Source organism: Lutzomyia longipalpis, chromosome 1 (genome assembly GCF_024334085.1).
Source record: "Lutzomyia longipalpis isolate SR_M1_2022 chromosome 1, ASM2433408v1".
NCBI lineage: Eukaryota > Metazoa > Arthropoda > Insecta > Diptera > Psychodidae > Lutzomyia > Lutzomyia longipalpis.
The window spans coordinates 29,827,703-29,843,926 of NC_074707.1; the positions used below are offsets into that span (position 1 = coordinate 29,827,703).

General features: G+C 38.1%; 4 protein-coding genes across 14 annotated transcripts in view; 2 read left to right on the forward strand and 2 right to left on the reverse strand.

Annotated features, from left to right (window-relative positions):
* Window positions 1–560: 560 nt before the first annotated feature.
* LOC129797827 (uncharacterized) lies at window positions 561–5,245 on the reverse strand. The gene is made up of 2 exons (XM_055840668.1): window positions 3,929–5,245; window positions 561–1,289 (listed from the first exon to the last, which is right to left on the reverse strand). The coding sequence occupies exons 1-2, from the start codon at window positions 4,796–4,798 to the stop codon at window positions 1,278–1,280; spliced, it is 882 nt and encodes a 293-aa protein (XP_055696643.1). The 5' UTR covers window positions 4,799–5,245; the 3' UTR covers window positions 561–1,277.
* Window positions 5,246–8,001: 2,756 nt separating this feature from the next.
* On the reverse strand, window positions 8,002–11,662 carry LOC129797829 (uncharacterized). Of its 4 annotated transcripts, XM_055840674.1 has the most exons (3): window positions 11,558–11,662; window positions 9,782–10,558; window positions 8,002–9,127 (listed from the first exon to the last, which is right to left on the reverse strand). In XM_055840674.1, exons 2-3 carry the CDS (start codon window positions 10,496–10,498, stop codon window positions 9,122–9,124), a joined length of 723 nt encoding a protein of 240 aa, XP_055696649.1. In that variant the 5' UTR covers window positions 10,499–10,558; window positions 11,558–11,662; the 3' UTR covers window positions 8,002–9,121. The 4 variants fall into 4 exon arrangements, with proteins under 4 accessions (XP_055696649.1, XP_055696646.1, XP_055696648.1 ...); XM_055840671.1 differs by having other exon boundaries at window positions 8,002–10,558; XM_055840673.1 differs by lacking the exon at window positions 11,558–11,662 and adding an exon at window positions 10,667–10,833 and having other exon boundaries at window positions 8,002–10,589.
* LOC129797828 (mitochondrial dicarboxylate carrier) lies at window positions 11,224–14,053 on the forward strand. 2 transcript variants are annotated; one of them, XM_055840669.1, is made up of 3 exons: window positions 11,224–11,338; window positions 12,499–12,920; window positions 13,292–14,053. In XM_055840669.1, the coding sequence occupies exons 2-3, from the start codon at window positions 12,508–12,510 to the stop codon at window positions 13,743–13,745; spliced, it is 867 nt and encodes a 288-aa protein (XP_055696644.1). In that variant the 5' UTR covers window positions 11,224–11,338; window positions 12,499–12,507; the 3' UTR covers window positions 13,746–14,053. The 2 variants fall into 2 exon arrangements, with proteins under 2 accessions (XP_055696644.1, XP_055696645.1); XM_055840670.1 differs by lacking the exon at window positions 11,224–11,338 and adding an exon at window positions 11,728–12,374.
* A 709-nt stretch (window positions 14,054–14,762) lies between these two features.
* The window catches only part of LOC129797822 (uncharacterized), a 63,893-nt gene continuing 62,431 nt past the window's right edge, over window positions 14,763–16,224 (forward strand). For 5 of the 7 annotated variants that reach the window (XR_008751362.1, XR_008751364.1, XR_008751363.1 and 2 more), the window contains exon 1: window positions 14,769–15,570. Coding sequence is in view for 3 of the 7 variants with exons in the window: in XM_055840660.1 (XP_055696635.1) it covers window positions 15,450–15,570 (121 nt within the window). In the remaining 4 variants the exon portion in view is untranslated. Of the gene's footprint in view, window positions 15,571–16,224 lie in introns of all 7 variants that reach the window. The other 2 variants (XM_055840661.1, XM_055840659.1) reach the window with 2 other exon arrangements.

The window sequence follows — 16,224 nt, forward strand, 5'->3', positions numbered from 1 at the left end:
AATCTCAAATGATGTGAGAAGTTCAAAAATATCCTGTCACGATGACTTGGCACATTTTCCCGGGAGGAAGCACTAAAACACCACTTCCACTTATTATTGTGGCCTCGCAGCGTCTCCTTTACTTCCTTTTATGACAAAATTGCAAATCAATATTTCCAATAAGATGGAGAAAAGAATTTTCATAATATAAATCAATAAATTTTTCCATCAATGGATATGAATATATAATAAGAAAAGCTATGCTACGCATATCAAATGTAATCTCCGCCAATTGATTGTGCGTCTTTCGTTTGAATTTTAAGTTTTGGAGAAGAATTAAAGAGGCAACACCACTTGAGTTTTATGATCCAATTTTCCATTGATATTGGATATCACACGCATATAATAGGCCTGGAATTGTATGCCGTCACGATGTTCAATTACAATTCTTTCATGAAAGCTTGTATGCGAAAAGCTCATAAAATCAACATACATAGCTTGACAATGTTCTTTTAAGCTCGATTCCCAAAGTAGGAAAATAAAGTACAACTTTTTATAGTATTTTCTGAAAAGACTGTGTGTTGCGTGTGCTCTCGTCGGTAGCCCGAGCTCGACTGCCCCGAAAGGTTTCGGTTGAGCGTCGCGATAGAAGGGAGGGCTACCAACATTTATTGTTAAATCTCACTGTTGGCATACATGATTTATGTTATACATAACATCTACTTCCCCCTTTTAAAAAGAACTAGACCCTAGCTGAGTATTTACATTTTCTTCAAGGCTAACATACACGGTACTTTATTACTTAAACTATCAATGTTCCCTTTAACACTTAATCTACTCAGACTTCCTAGAGTCTTTAATCATAAGTTAATCTCCTAGGAGGTCTTCTAATTCTGTATGACCTCCGTGGAATCGAGCGAGGATGAGAGTCTTGCCTTGGGGGTTGATCTGAGTCTGACGAATATGATTCAGACTTCGCGGTATCAAAACTTTCTGAATTTAGAGTCGTCTCATCGTCATCACTTTCCATTTCCTCCTTTTTATGAAAAATTATGCGACATCTTGGATGAATAGGTGTGTTGTTCACCTTCAACTGATCCTCATGGGCTTGCAAAATTCTGTTCTCAACAACAATTTGGTATCTAATCCTACTTAGAACCTTAATGACTCTGCCCGGGATCCACTTAACTGAATTCTTATCTTCCACTCGGTAAAAAATTGAATCATTAACTTTGAACTTTTGCTCCGGCAACTTAAAATGTACTTTCTTATCCTTATTCTTCAGATCTGACTTAAGCTTAGGCACTACCCTGAAATGAGGATTGACATTGTTATATTTTGTTCTTGGCACAAAATTATAAACTAACTCTGCCGGAGTCGCTGATGTGACGGTAGATGGGGTGTGATTGTAACGCGCCAGAAATTCACGCATAACTTTTTGCAAATTGAATGAATCTGTACCTGTGTTAACCAACTCCTTTTTCAAAGAATTCTTAACTGTCTGAACCGCTCTCTCACAAATTCCGTTACTCTGTGGATGGTAAGGAGGACTTTTCAGGACTTCGATACTTCGTTGGTGGCAAAAATCGTGAAATTTACTTGAATTGAAGGGTGGACCGTTGTCCGAAACCACTTCTTTGGGTCTTCCCATTCGCGCGAAAATCTCATCGAGTGCTTCATTGACTTTTTCTGCGTTAGTACCCCTCATGAGAACCAATTCCAGCCATTTGCTGTAACTATCTACCATGATAAGTACCTCTTTACCCGCGAAATGAAAGAAATCCAAATGAATTCTTTCAAAAGGAGCATTTGCCTCCTTCCATGGAATTGTATTTGACTTATTCCTTCGGGCTGTAACGCAGCACTCCTCACATTGACTTGCAAATTTTTCAATATCGCTATCAATACCCCTCCACCAAAGGAGTGAACGAGACATCATCTTCATTCGTACAATCCCTACATGCGTTTCATGTAGAAGATGTAAGACCTTACGACGCAATTTCCGTGGAATCAAAATTCTGAACCCGTAATACACGCAATCATCTTCTACGGTCAACGAGTGACGAAACCTCCAATAAAACCTGAGGGTTTCTGACAACCCCGCTGGATTTTCGGGCCATCCAGCGATAATCTGGTGCTTTAAATTTATTATCTCGCGGTCGGTTAGCGACGCGGATCTCACAATATTAAAGTCAATGGGGTCGTTCTCGCAACGGAAAGCATTAATCTTTATCTCTTCTGGCTCTAATTCTGGGTCATCAATGGGTAGTCTTGATAGACCATCGCAATTTCCCTGCAATTTTCCCGGACGGAATTTAATTTCACAATCCATTGATGCTACTAAACCCTGCCATCTTAACATCCGTGGGGATAGCACCGCGGACGCGAGGTTTTTCTCATTGAAAATCGAAATCAAAGGTTGGTGATCTGTGTAGATCACAAATTTGCGCCCGTAAATGAATTTATAGAATTTTCGAATCGCGAAAATTATTGCTGCTGCCTCACGATCTAGCTGAGCGTAACGTTTCTCTGTTTCAGACAAAGTCCTAGACGCGAAGTAAATTGGCTTTTCGGCGCCATTACTACAAACGTGCGACAAAACCGCGCCTAGACCGTAGGGTGATGCATCTGCAGAGATGATCAATGGTAATTTGGGGTCATAAAGCATGAGTATCGACTCACCTTTTAACAACTTCTTGCACTTTTCGAAACAATCTGTGTGGGCCTGTCTCCACATCAATTTCTCTCCCTCCCGATTTCTCTCTTGAAGCAAATCGTAGAGAGGACGAAGTTTGTCCGCGAGATTTGGAATGTATTTGGCGTAGTAATTAACTAAACCCAAGAATGCCTGTAGCTGTTTCAACGTTTCTGGTCGCGGCGCATTCTCTAATGCCCTTAACTTATCCGGATTTGGACTAATCTTCCCTTCGGAAATAATCTGACCCAAAAACTTGATCGAACTCGCGACAAATGTGCATTTATCAACGTTTATCTTTACGTTGAGCTCATCGAGCTTCCCCAATACAACCCACAATGTCTCTTTTAAGCTCTTCTCATCTTTCCCAAAGATGAGGATATCATCTAGGTATACGACCACCCCCTTAATCCCTGCCAAAATCTGGTCCATAAACGATTGGAAAATGCTTGGGGCTGATGAGACCCCGAATGGCAATCTCTTGAATCGATATAAACCCTTGATCGTGTTGATCGTCAAAAATTCGCGTGAATTTTCCTCAACCTCCAACTGCTGATATGCCCCTTGCAAGTCTATCGTGCAAAAAACTTTTCCCTCAGACAGTTGGGCAAAAAGATCATCAACACTGGGCAGCGGATAGTGCTCCTTCAGAACGTACTTATTAATCGTCACTTTGAAATCTACACAAAGCCGAATTTTGTCGTTCCCCTTGGGCACAATTACGAGAGGACTGGCCCATACGCTATGCTGTACTGGCTCAATAATATCATCCGCAGCTAATCTATCTAGCTCACTGGCTACCTGATCCCTAACCTTGAACGGTACTACTCGCGATTTATAAAAAATTGGTTTCGCGTTCTCCTGGAGATGAATTGAAGCTTTGAATCGTTTAATCGGATTTTTATCGTTTGTCTCACAAACCCGCGGAAATTTTCGCTTAATTTCATCAACAATTTCCCTCTTATCTGCTTGAAGAGCGTTTAATGAAAATGCATCGCGAAGTTTTTCTTGCCACCGCGGAAATAAACGATCCATCCAGTCTCTCCCGAGCAACGGAATTGCACCTTCTTTGCATTCAATTACGTAAATGGGAAGTTGGTTATCACAGGTACTTACCAATATTACTCCTCGGACTAATACTGGGTCTCCGCTGGCTGAGGAGAATCTCATCTGTGTGGGCATCAGCTGCCGATGGGAGAAAAAATTCTCATACACATCACAGCCCATCACCGTACACACCGCACCTGTATCTACCTCAAACTTCGTATCCTGACCATCTACGTTGAGCTTCAAATACATGGGGTTAAAACTATCCATCGTGGTTGCATGGAGCGACGTCAGCGTCTTCCCGGAGCGGCACATCGCAGCCCAATGGCCCTTCTTCCCGCACATCCTGCAGTTGCTCTTCGCAGCTTTGCATTGACCTTGAGCGTGCTGAAGTCCACATTTGTCACATGAAGCACCACTTGGAGCTGAAGATCGATTCTCTTGTCCTTTTGCGCCTTCCCTGTGACGGCTACGATGACGTTGATGTCCACCTGATGACTGACGCTTCGCGTGGGCGGATTGTTTGCTCATCAGATTGACTCCTCCGATCGCTTGTCCCATTTCCTGAACATTCCGCCGTGTACGGAATTCAATGATGGATGTTTCCTTTGCTCTCTCCCACGTGAGATTACTCTGGAGGATCAGCTTCTGTTGCAGCACTTGATCATTGATTCCACTGACCAGTCTATCCCGTAGAGCCTCCTCCAAGAATGCTCCAAACTCGCATTTGTCTGCCATGGCCTTGATTTCCACAATGTAATCATTCACCGATTCGCCGTCTTTGCGGTTGCGCATATGAAACTGACATCTCTCGGCAATGACGTTATTTTTCACCTCATAATGATTCAACAGCGTCTCCATGATTTTCTTGTAGGTAACTTCGCTGGGCGTCTTGGGTGATAAAAGTGTAACCAAGGTATCGTACGCAGTTGCTCCCATTAGCGTGATCGCGAGATTTTTCCTCTGATCTTCCTCCGTAATTTTGTTGACACTCAGGAGACTCTCCAATCGGTCGCGAAAGTTCTTAAAATTGTCTCCTGGCACAAAAGATTCTATACTGCCGATCAGGGAACTCATCTTGACCACTTTTCTTTGTTCACAGGCCGGAAAAACAAACTTTTGGCGTCTTTTTCATCAATTTTCACGCGCAGAAAAAATTTGACGCTTCGCCCGCTTGGGTTTTTTCCATTGAGTCCTTTGTCTTTGGCCACGCCCACTCACAAACAAACAAAGCGTTTCTTCGTCTATTTTCCACGTCTTTTCTCAAATTTTTTCACTACTATGCACTTTTGGGGTTTTTCCAGAAAATTTTTCACACTTTTTTGGGCTTTTCTCCAAAATTTTCTTCTGGAATTTTCCTATCCCGAATCGTCGCCACTGAAAAGACTGTGTGTTGCGTGTGCTCTCGTCGGTAGCCCGAGCTCGACTGCCCCGAAAGGTTTCGGTTGAGCGTCGCGATAGAAGGGAGGGCTACCAACATTTATTGTTAAATCTCACTGTTGGCATACATGATTTATGTTATACATAACATTTTCAAGCTTACGAGAGAATTCTTCCACGAAGACTACTCTGGAGATTTTGGTTGATTTACCATCACCACGTGTAAGCAACAAAGTTCATGGGTGAATCAAAAACGTACACAATAAACTTTATTGGTGAATGGATTAAGGTAAATTTAAGGGGGTTGATGTGGATGTTTCTGTGAAGAGTGTTTACTATAACAGAATTGGAGGCGAATAGGACGTGTTGTAAAAATACCACAGTCACACTTTTGATAAAACTTCCAACACTCGAGAGCTTTCATCTCAATTGCTACAAATAAGATAATATTTTTCTATTTCCTCTCTGCACTTTACGACACGTTCTCGTGTAAGAGGAAACCCAGAAGCTCACCTACAAGTATATCAGGAAATTATATTGAGTCACATAAGCAGAACATTAAGCGATATCTTGTTACTATATCTGCTTTTTGAGTGAATTTTTTAATCTTCGAATTACTTCTTATCCTTTAATTGACAAAAAAACTGATTAAAAAAAATTTAAGCTTCATCGACATCTGGCTTATTAGATAAAATGGTTTTTTTTTGCGTATAGAAGACAAGAAAGCTTATTAAGTATATACCCCACAGGCAAGGTAATCAACGCAAAGATAGAAACAATGGCTTTGTCTTCTTTCAAGAAAGTTACAAAACTCACAGCAATAAAATTCTCCCCAAAATTCTTAGCAGCAAACTCCCCCACTGAGAACGTCTCAAAAGCAAATTGATTGTTGGCAATGGTGGATTGTGTGGCACTCTCAATAATTCCACAAGGCGAGAAAGTTCATAAAATTGGGCTCAAATTGTGGATGAATTAGTGGAGAACATAATTAATTTGTTTTAATTAGACATTCGCCCACATGCTCAATAAGAAGGGGATACCAACAGCTATATAACACAGTAGCTAAAACTAAAAATAAAAGCTACAAAGAAGCATAAAATGAAATAAAAGAGCCATCCCATCCTAAATTAATTTCAAGTAAGCTTTATTGCAAAGAATTGTCTCTTCTTTTTAGAATTTTTCAGCGATAAAAAATGTTTATTCAATGTGGTGTGGCTTTATCATAAAAACCATAACTCATGGGGAGGGAGGAATGTGGAGCGTTTAACTTTAGATTTTTTTGCTGGTGGTTTTGTACAACACACCGGTGGCAAATCATAAAATTGTGGATTTTATCTCCTTTAAGAAATGAAACATTCCTCCTTCTACTAAAATCCACTGATACACGTGTAAAGGTAAACGCAAAAAGACCATTCTGCCGGAAAACGTGATGGTGAATTCCGTAATAATCACAGACACAACATCTTTCCATGAAGTAAATATAAATTCAATATTAAACGATACAAACACTTTTATCGCAACTCGTACAAGAATTTAAGAATTTCCCCTTCTGAAACTTTTTGCACTTTGACGAAAAGCTTCGCAAACGTACTTCAAATTGTAAAATTAATTAGAAAAGTTTGTGGAACATCCAAAATTTTGGGACATGTTCGATTAAAATCACTAAAGTGGAAAGAGCTTGGACGAAATCAATCAGTAGGTATTCTATTTATCATTCTCTTTTCATGATGATGCCTTAGTGTAGTTTCCTCTGGCAAATCAGGTGATGATGAAAAGTTTTCTAACAAAATTGTTCATTTAATGTATTACCTGCTGTTGGGTAACTTTCATCAAACTGCTAACATACAGAAGTTTATTGTAGAAAATGTGCTTCATTAAATTTCCTTCATATGCAAATTAATTTTAAGAGAATGGGAATGAGTAAAGGAAAATTTTAATACGCAAATCGTGTTATCAAGCCTCCTGATTGCTTGGCATACGAAAGCAATTCTTTAGAGTTACATAAAATTCCTTAAATAGCTAAAAATATGTATGTGCCACCCACGTAGATTACACAGAACATTCAAAATAGCTTCCCGTTCATTGCCCTTTGATTTACAAAATTAGGAATTAAATTACAAATAGTCAGAATAAAATTTAAATTAATAAATTTTTATACTGACCAATTTTTACTTTCTTCTGGTTAGTCCAGCGACGTTTTGATAAAAAATAAAATAAATAGATGAGTAATCAAAAATTCCTTTATGCATTCAATCAATCAAACACTACACGTGCCAGTCATCATAAATCTATTTATAAAATAGTCTAGAACCTCCCTATTGTGATTATCTTGCAAGAACAATCAATAAGGAAGTGATGGCTTTATCCGGAGCTACGATAAAACGTCCCAACATACAATGGGATCAGTAGTCAGGTAAGAAGCACAGATTTTGCGTTGCTATAGAGTTGTAACACATACACGGGCTTAAAGTGTGGCAGAGGCTTTTGAGGCTTAGTCTTCCCCTTTTGCGCTAGAATTTGAACTCTATTTGACCTTTGGTGGGTGGATACTTGGCATTTTGGACCATCATTGACACCCAATATGCCCTGAGAAAAATATTTTGCAATGTTTGCGTCCCATCTTTCTCCTTTATGACGTAGTGTTTACTCAGCAACACTATATCACAAAGAAGTCAATTTCTGCGGAGACAACAGAATCGATTGCTTTTTTGGGAGCAACAGGTTGCATGACGAATTGGAATCTTCTTCGGTGGAAACTTCTCATGCCGCGCAATTACTTACACAAGAGTTTAGGAAAGTGGAAGAGATAACAGCAAAAGTGACCCTGATTCTCTCATTGAAGCTTCTTACTGAAGTTCGCAAAGATTGTTCAAAATAGAAGAACAAAAAGGAAAAGTCGCTTTTCAAGTTTTTATTTTATGTATTATAAACTCTTATAATGTCTTACAATCATAAAATATAATTTCAAACTTAATTTATAGTTTTAGACTTTTATTTTCTTTAATTAGGGGAGAGTAGGGTGGAGTGGATCTATTTGGATTAAAAGAATTTCTGTGGTATTTTTGCTATAAAATATTTTGTAAAATTCTCAAAAGAGCAGCAAAGAATGTTGCTTAATCTCAACCCTTAAATGCGATTTTAGAGCTTTTGTGAAATTCTCGAGAGATCCACTACATCCCGTCTATCCTTAGACTTACTATAATATACTTGAATTAAAAAAAAAGGAACGTTGATTTCTTTCAATATTGGCGTATTTGGGTAAAAATTAAAATATATTTGCGGCAATTATATATATTTTTTTTAGAGAGGATTCTTAAGAAGGAAAGAATAAAGTGTTTTGTAAAAAATTCAAAGATTACTTACTATTCGGCGTTCAAGAATTCCTTAAAATTTCAAGAATTTCTTCAGAGATTTCAATACATTCAAAGATTTCTAGATCGCTAAATAGGACCCAATATTGAAAATATCTTTTCCAGAAGGTGGAGAATATTTAATGACTCGTAGTCTTAAAAACTTGTTGATCTTTTAAAAAATATAATCTGTCGCCAGAAAGAAGAGAAGTTTCAAGTTAAAAAAAAACTGTTTTACGTTTGAAAATTAGGAGAACTATTTAATTAATTGTTTTGTCGTTCAAGTTTGGAATTTAACAAAAAATGCAAATCCGAATTTTGTTTATTAAAATTTCTGTGATATTTAAATTGATAGAAAATCAATATAAATCATAAATAAAAATTTTAACATAAAAATACAGAATTTAGTTTTTTTTTTTAATTTTTAATTTTTATTATAAAATATGTATTTAAATACAAATGATTTTGAAAATTTTGCACAAGAATTTGATCATAAATTATAGATCGTATAAATCTTACATAAATTGGAATTTTGGAGAAAAAAGGGCCAAGGAAAGAAATCCTTGATAGAAAAAAATCTTACAAAATCCACCTCAAGAATGAGAATATTTCCATTTTTATGAGCATTTTTAAATTTCTGATAGAGCCGCAATTATTTTTTCTCTTTTTTTTAAAGCTGAAAATTAATAAACAAGTTATATTTTTTTTTATTTAAAAAAATACTAATTCATATGAATAAATCAGTAAATAAAATAATTTTGATATTCATAATTCAAAGCAAAGTAATTTATGAGTCTTTTTGATTGACATTATTTTTGGGAAATTGCATTCAAATCAAACTAAATGTTTCTTAGCATTGAGCTTGGAACACCCTATATTTTCGTGAGAAATTTTTATCATGCTTGAGATGTAAAAGGGGGGCTTAACATAAAATTAATAACATCACACAAAATTCTTTTTATGACCAAACAAGAGAGCATAATGCTGAAAGATTTTCAAAAAGGACCAAGCAATGATTGTTTGCCTATAAATATTTAATGGGCGAGAGGATAGGATTTTATTGATCTTAATTTCATCGCCATGCTTTTAAAGGGTGCAAAAAAACACAGATCAATCAATCATCATTTTGTGCTCTCTTGTTTTGCCGAAAGATAATATATATTGCTTATTTTTAGCTATCGCACTAATTAAAAGTAGAGCTGATAGTGAGGGAGAAAGATATAAAAAAAATGGTTTCTGAAAATTTCAGTCTATTTATCGCCCGTTTCCATTGACCGGACTCTAAATGGCAATGCTTATGTGAATTATTTCACGGCTTTCAGTTACTCACCGAATATTCTCCGGGAAGGAATATCTTCACATTCCTCTCATTGACGTGATAGAGAACAGATTTTTCCTTCTCTGAAAGTTCCATCTCCTCATTCTTGTGGCTTATGATCAATTTTCCATCGACATCGTGGAAATTCCCAGATTCAAGTGGCTTCACCGTAATTCGCGTACTTGCAAGATCAAAGAGATGATTGAAGAGAATGGTGTGGATGTTGGCACAATTCATCTTTGTAACGACTGTGACACGCGGATGCCAGACTGTTAATTTCTGGAGCTCTTGACAAAAATTCAGCACGACATTCTCACTCACACCCACATTGAGGAGGACGGAAATGTCATCAATAAGGACGGTTGTGTGCTCATGAGCTTGCATCAGTAGCTCCAGGTCGCTGAGGATGTCCTGGAGGCACTTTTCGGCCACATTGACACCACTCTGCATCATTTCGGGCAAACTACTAATGAGATTGTGCACCAGAAGATTCTTCCTCTCTTTGGCATTAGACAAATTGTAGCCCAACTTAAGACCAGCCTCAATGTAATGATTGAAAGAATTGTGTAGACACACGAGCAGCATCCCAGTGTTGCGGTGCTTGAATTGATGTCCAAGAAGGCAGCTTACGAGAAAACTTCCATCGACTCCTGAGCACTCTCCAATGAAGATTGAAGGCACGAGAGATTTCTCACTTAGACCGCACGAGAGAAGAACTGAAGCCGACATCGTATAAAGAATTTATCTTCTTTTTCTCACTTTTTTTTTGAGCCGCAAACGAGAGCTTTCCTGTTTCCGTGCGAAAAAATAGAACACAACACTTTTATTAGTGGGTGGGTAACAATTTTCAATCTCGATGAAGATAAACATAAGTCTTTTTATTGCGCTAAACATTACCTACAGCTTGTATGTATTTTTAACCGAAATAATAATGTGGACAGAAGCTAAAGGAATTATTCAGGATCGCAAGCCACAGAAATAAAATCTTTCTCAGTTAAAGTCTTTGTAAAATGAGGCAGTAAACTACAAAGTGTTTTGTCGCGTCAGTTAAATGTTGCTCTATAAAATTATTTTAAAAATTACGATTATTTCTTTTTGGGCTGTCCTGAAAGTTGCGCAGTCTGGTGCGCTATGGAAGCAATCACGCGTTCATTGCGATTAGATTGGCTGTCTGTGGGCCAGCAGAAAAGCAAAACTGCCCGCGAAGATATTAGTCGACAATCGAGGAGGCACTCTCGTAGATGTGCTTGACTGGGAAGCCCCGCGACTTGCAGCAATTGCCTCAATTATCACCCTATTAGGCAAGCAGGCGTTCCGTGAATTGTGATTAGGGCACGAGTTCCCAGGCCGAGTCTCCGAGAGTAAGCTCTCCACAGACGAGGAGTTATATGATCACTGATAAGGGGATTATCATTAAGTGAGGAGCTGCAAGCTAATTAGAGTGATTTAGTGGAGAGTGAGAGTTCAGTCTGTGTCCGGAGGCCGTCTTGGAGAACCCTCCGCAATTAGTACCGTTGTCATTGGGACGCAGCACCATTCCCGGAAAATCATTTCGTTTGGGTTTTCAAGGTAATTCAGTGTGACAATCTTAGCCGCAGGGCGTTTAAATTGAAAGCAATTCCCAATCAATTGGGAATCGTAATTTTTACGAGTACAATGAGTTTCCTTAGCAACAATGCTTTTGTGGCTTGTGTGTGGAGCTTTTTTGTGTGTCAATGAAAACTGACTGTTAATTGATTTGTTGATTGTGTTTCTTGCATTTTATGTTAATGATAAGATTCAACATACCTTCAAGACTACTTGCTCGCCACAAAATTAACACAATTCTGTAAAAAATCCACGGAAAATCTTTGATAAACAAAAAGCACGTTACCTGACGTCACACAATTAGATGTCCCATAAAGAAAACATTGATTACTGTAGACATGGGTTGACAAGTCTGAAGACAATCCTAGGATATAACTTAGGACAACTTAATCAGTCGTCCAATGTCAGCTGTTTGCTGTCTGTGTTTTATGGCATTTTCGGCATTTTCGAATTTTGAAAATGAATTCTTCTAGCTTTTCTTTTTCTCTTGATTTTATTCGATTTGAATTTGATTCAATGAATAAACATATCCAGACGGAAAATGTCCCGGAAAACGCGAAACACCGTCACGAAATGTAAAACATCGAAAAAACATAGAAAAATGATTTCTGTATTGAACTTTCTAACTTCTAACAAAATTGCAGAATTTGTCACTCGTATTAATTTTTACGGCGTTTTCTAATAAAATGCAATGAAAATACGGCTTTTGGAATGTGAATGTGAAAGAGCTGGAAATATAGCTGAAAATTGATGAAAATATAAAAAATGCAGGACTTTTTGGGATAGAGTGATATTTGAATCGTTTGAGTCTCTTTTTGGGACACTTTAATGCCCTGATGAAAATGTCATTTTTTTTGACTGTTTTTTTTTGTACAAAATCAACAACTGTCACAAATCCAGCATGAATTTTTAGTTTTAAAATTTTCTGATCGAATTTTCATTACATTCCACGATGTGCAAATAAATTTTAAGACTATTTTAAGCTCTCTAATTGCTCGTGTGTCCACTTGTATTCAAAGTGAGTAAAATCAATACAATTCGTGTCCTAAATATATTGCCTAAGAACAGCCTTGAAAGGATATTTGCTCTATCATGGTCAAATAAAATTGATTTTTTTTCTATTTTTCTGAATTACATCAAAGGGAGAAACAATGTCTGACCCACGGAAAAATAGAGTATCACGATGGTACTTTGGTGGAATGGCGAGTGCTGGAGCTGCCTGTGTTACGCATCCCCTTGACCTGCTGAAAGTCACCTTGCAGACGCAGCAAGAGGGCAAAATCTCAATTGTCCGGCTGACTGGGAAGGTTATCCGGGAGCAGGGTGTCTTAGCTCTCTACAATGGAATTTCGGCATCACTCCTGCGACAGATGACGTACTCCACCACGCGGTTTGGGATCTACGAAGTGGGCAAACAGTCCATTGGCCAAGACTCAGGTTTCCTGGCCAAAATCACCCTGGCTGGAAGTGCGGGCGCTGCCGGTGGACTTGTGGGTACTCCTGCGGATATGGTGAATGTTAGGATGCAAAATGATGTGAAACTGCCACCTGAGAGTCGCCGCAAGTAAGAAAATATTTCATTTTTGTTGCTCTAATTGGAGCGAATTAAGAATTTTTATTGTCAAACTGGAAGTTTATGAGGAGGATACTAATAGGATTCAAGAAAAAATAACTTTATTATACTAATTTTACGTTAAAAAAAAGTTATGCTATAAAACTTGGATAGACAGGGAATTACGAGGCTATATTCATCTAAATGAGATCGTCGTTGTTTCTCATTAATTTTTCCAGCAAAGGTCAACTTGCTTGTAAACGGATTAAATAGCTGTTTGACTCATCTGACCTTATCTTTGATTTCAAAATATCCTGTTATTTCATTCTTTAGCTTTTTAAATGAATGATTTTATTAATTTTTCACATTCTTTGCAATTTCAGCTACAAGAATGCCATCGATGGGCTCTTTCGCGTTTATCGCGAAGAAGGTTTCCGCCGGCTCTTCTCAGGTGCTACAACGGCAACAATGAGAGGATTTATGATGACAATTGGGCAAATTGCATTCTATGATCAAGTGAAATCCGCCCTGCTGTCCACGAAGCACTTTGAAGACAACCCCAAGACGCACTTTGTGGCATCCCTGGCAGCTGGTGCAATTGCAACAACTCTCACCCAGCCCCTGGATGTGTTGAAAACACGCTCAATGAATGCAAAACCAGGAGAGTTCAAAGGACTCTGGGATCTATTTCTCTACACGGCCAAACTCGGTCCATTGGGCTTCTTCAAGGGCTACATTCCGGCATTTGTGCGGCTAGGACCGCACACCATTCTCACATTCCTCCTCTTGGAACAACTTCGTCTCAATTTCGGCATTGACAAGCAGAAATCTGCATAGGAACAACGACTGTGGAGGCATAAAATGTAGTTCAATGGTGCTTCTTCGACACATAATCTAGGTAGTTAGTACCCCTTTTGGTAAAATTGTTGGATTTTTTCCAACAAACATTCCGGACGATGTGACGATTAAATCATGGAAAGGTAAACGAAAACAGCATATAGAACAAACTATATTTTTGTAAAATTGTATGTTTAATTTTTTGCTATGTGTATTGTGTACATTTCTCTTGTTACCAGCAATTTATTATTTCTATATGAATGTACAAAATTATGTGAAGTAATAAATGTAAAAATTATATTGTTGAAGGTTCGTCGTTTGATGAGAGAATGTGGCGTTGAAGTCTCCTTAAAGTTCCAAAAATCTCCGCTGTTAGTTGTGGCGTTGTTGACTGAAGTGAAAGTGAGACAGAAGTATATTTTTCATGTGCCATTTCAGTACGATTCTCTCACTCGTACGTCACTATTACTTTCTCGCTCATAGGAAGATTTTTCACAATTTTCTTGCATTTTTTACGATTTTTTAACAAAAAATGCGGTTTTCATGCTGAGAAAGCGATGCCGCGTCGATTGGCATCGCCATTTTGAAAAAAGTTTTAAAAAATCAACATTAAAACAGTAAAACAAACGACTAATTTTCAAATTTAAAATCAAATGAGAAACATCGGAAAAATCTGTGAAACATCCCAGCGCCGTAAAGTTCCATTTGTCACGACAAGAAAAAGAGACTTTCTGGGAACGTCACGGGACTTTTAACATAAAAGTTCAAGATATGAAAATGAAGGATATTTTCCTTGTAATTTTTTTTTTTTTGGTTTATGATCATTTAGTTATATTAAAACCAAAAACTGTCTCCCCAACTCATTGTTTCAGTGTCCTGGAACATTTGGGAACATTTATAATGCTTTGTCCCGGAGATCGTTCCATTTTGTCCAGTGAAGCCGCAGACACTATGTCTTGGGACGTCTGGAAGGACAGTCCCAAACATGTGGCGGAGGGACTGTCATTGCTGTCAAAATAGCAGTCAGTCAGTTTTTGCCACAACTTGGTCGGGAGAGGAAGTGCTTCCTGGTGGAAAGAATCCTTGTTGTGTGTAACCATTGTGTGTAGTGAAGAGGAGGATATCGTGTCAGGAAGCCAAGTGTGGGCGATTTTTGTGATGAAATGAGGTGTGAAAGGTAATATTTGTTGTGTCCAGAAAAGTGTTCAGGTGATGCCGTCAGTGATTGTGTTCCATCATTTCTGTTGGTGTCGTTCCTTGCAAGAGATTTCGTTCTCTGCCCGTACATCTCGTCCTTTGTCGAGTGTCGTCAGTGTTCGTCCATACAAGCGTGGCCAAGAATTGTGTGAAGTGGTGAAATCTTGAGCACAAAGTGTCAGGAAGAAGCTAAATTGTGTTGCTACAGTTCTTTGTCCTCGGCGACACGTTGAAGGCAAATCTCAGAGAGAGAGTTTACATTATTTTTGTTGTACAAAATAAAACACACCACACACGCGTGTCCTCCCCACCTGGATCCTCGGGGGGAACAGCTGAGGGATTTTCCATCATCTGCGGTGACGCACCTGTGCACACCGCCACCCCACAGAGCCCCTCCTCCTTCGGGGGAACTGTGGCTGCTGACAATGCCTGTTGTGGCCGCGAGTGAACGGACTTAGGCAAGTTGGTGTTGATTCCGGAGGGTGATGTCATCATTGGTGCACGAGAATGAATTGGATACTGATTGGGATGATCTTCATCCTGGCATCTCATCGTTCGCGAGACCCATCGGAATGCTGTGGCACATTAAATACCTTCCTGGCGCTGGCTACCCCAGTCCCACCTCAAGGTAAGCAGTTTTTTTTTCTTATACTATTCGGTATGAAAGAACGGCAAAAAACATTCGTTCAGAGCTATTGAACTTGGCATAGTGCACGCTCTGTGTATTTAAAATCTGATGGATTTTATTGTCTAATCAACTTCAGTTCCATCAACCAAATCAATATCCTGTAAACGGTCGTTTTAATCAAACTCTTTTAATTTAATTAGGCTTCAAGGATGATAAAATATAATTTTAACAATTTAAATTTAAAATTAAAATACCGTGGAAACCAGGAATTAGCATTCTTGGTCGATTTAGCTAAATATTTTTCTGAAAGGTTTTTTTTTTACATTAATAGCGCTCTAATGATTATATTTATTCAAAAATCTAACCAAAAATCCTTTGTTGACAGAAAATGATTTCTTAATGAATTTTCTCGTTCAGGAATCAAATGATTAAGATGTTGATTCTGCTACTAAGAGCTAGAACTAAGAACTAATAAAAAAAAAATTCTTTTAATATTTTGCAGAGGATCTTGAATTAGGATCAGAGTTATTGAATTCCAATAGAAAAATCAATTTGTGGATAAATTAATCCTGAAATCTGCTTATTAATAGTTTTCATTTGAAAAACTTTGTCTAAAATTGCTAGACTCTTGATCACAGACAGGTTTACTTTTAC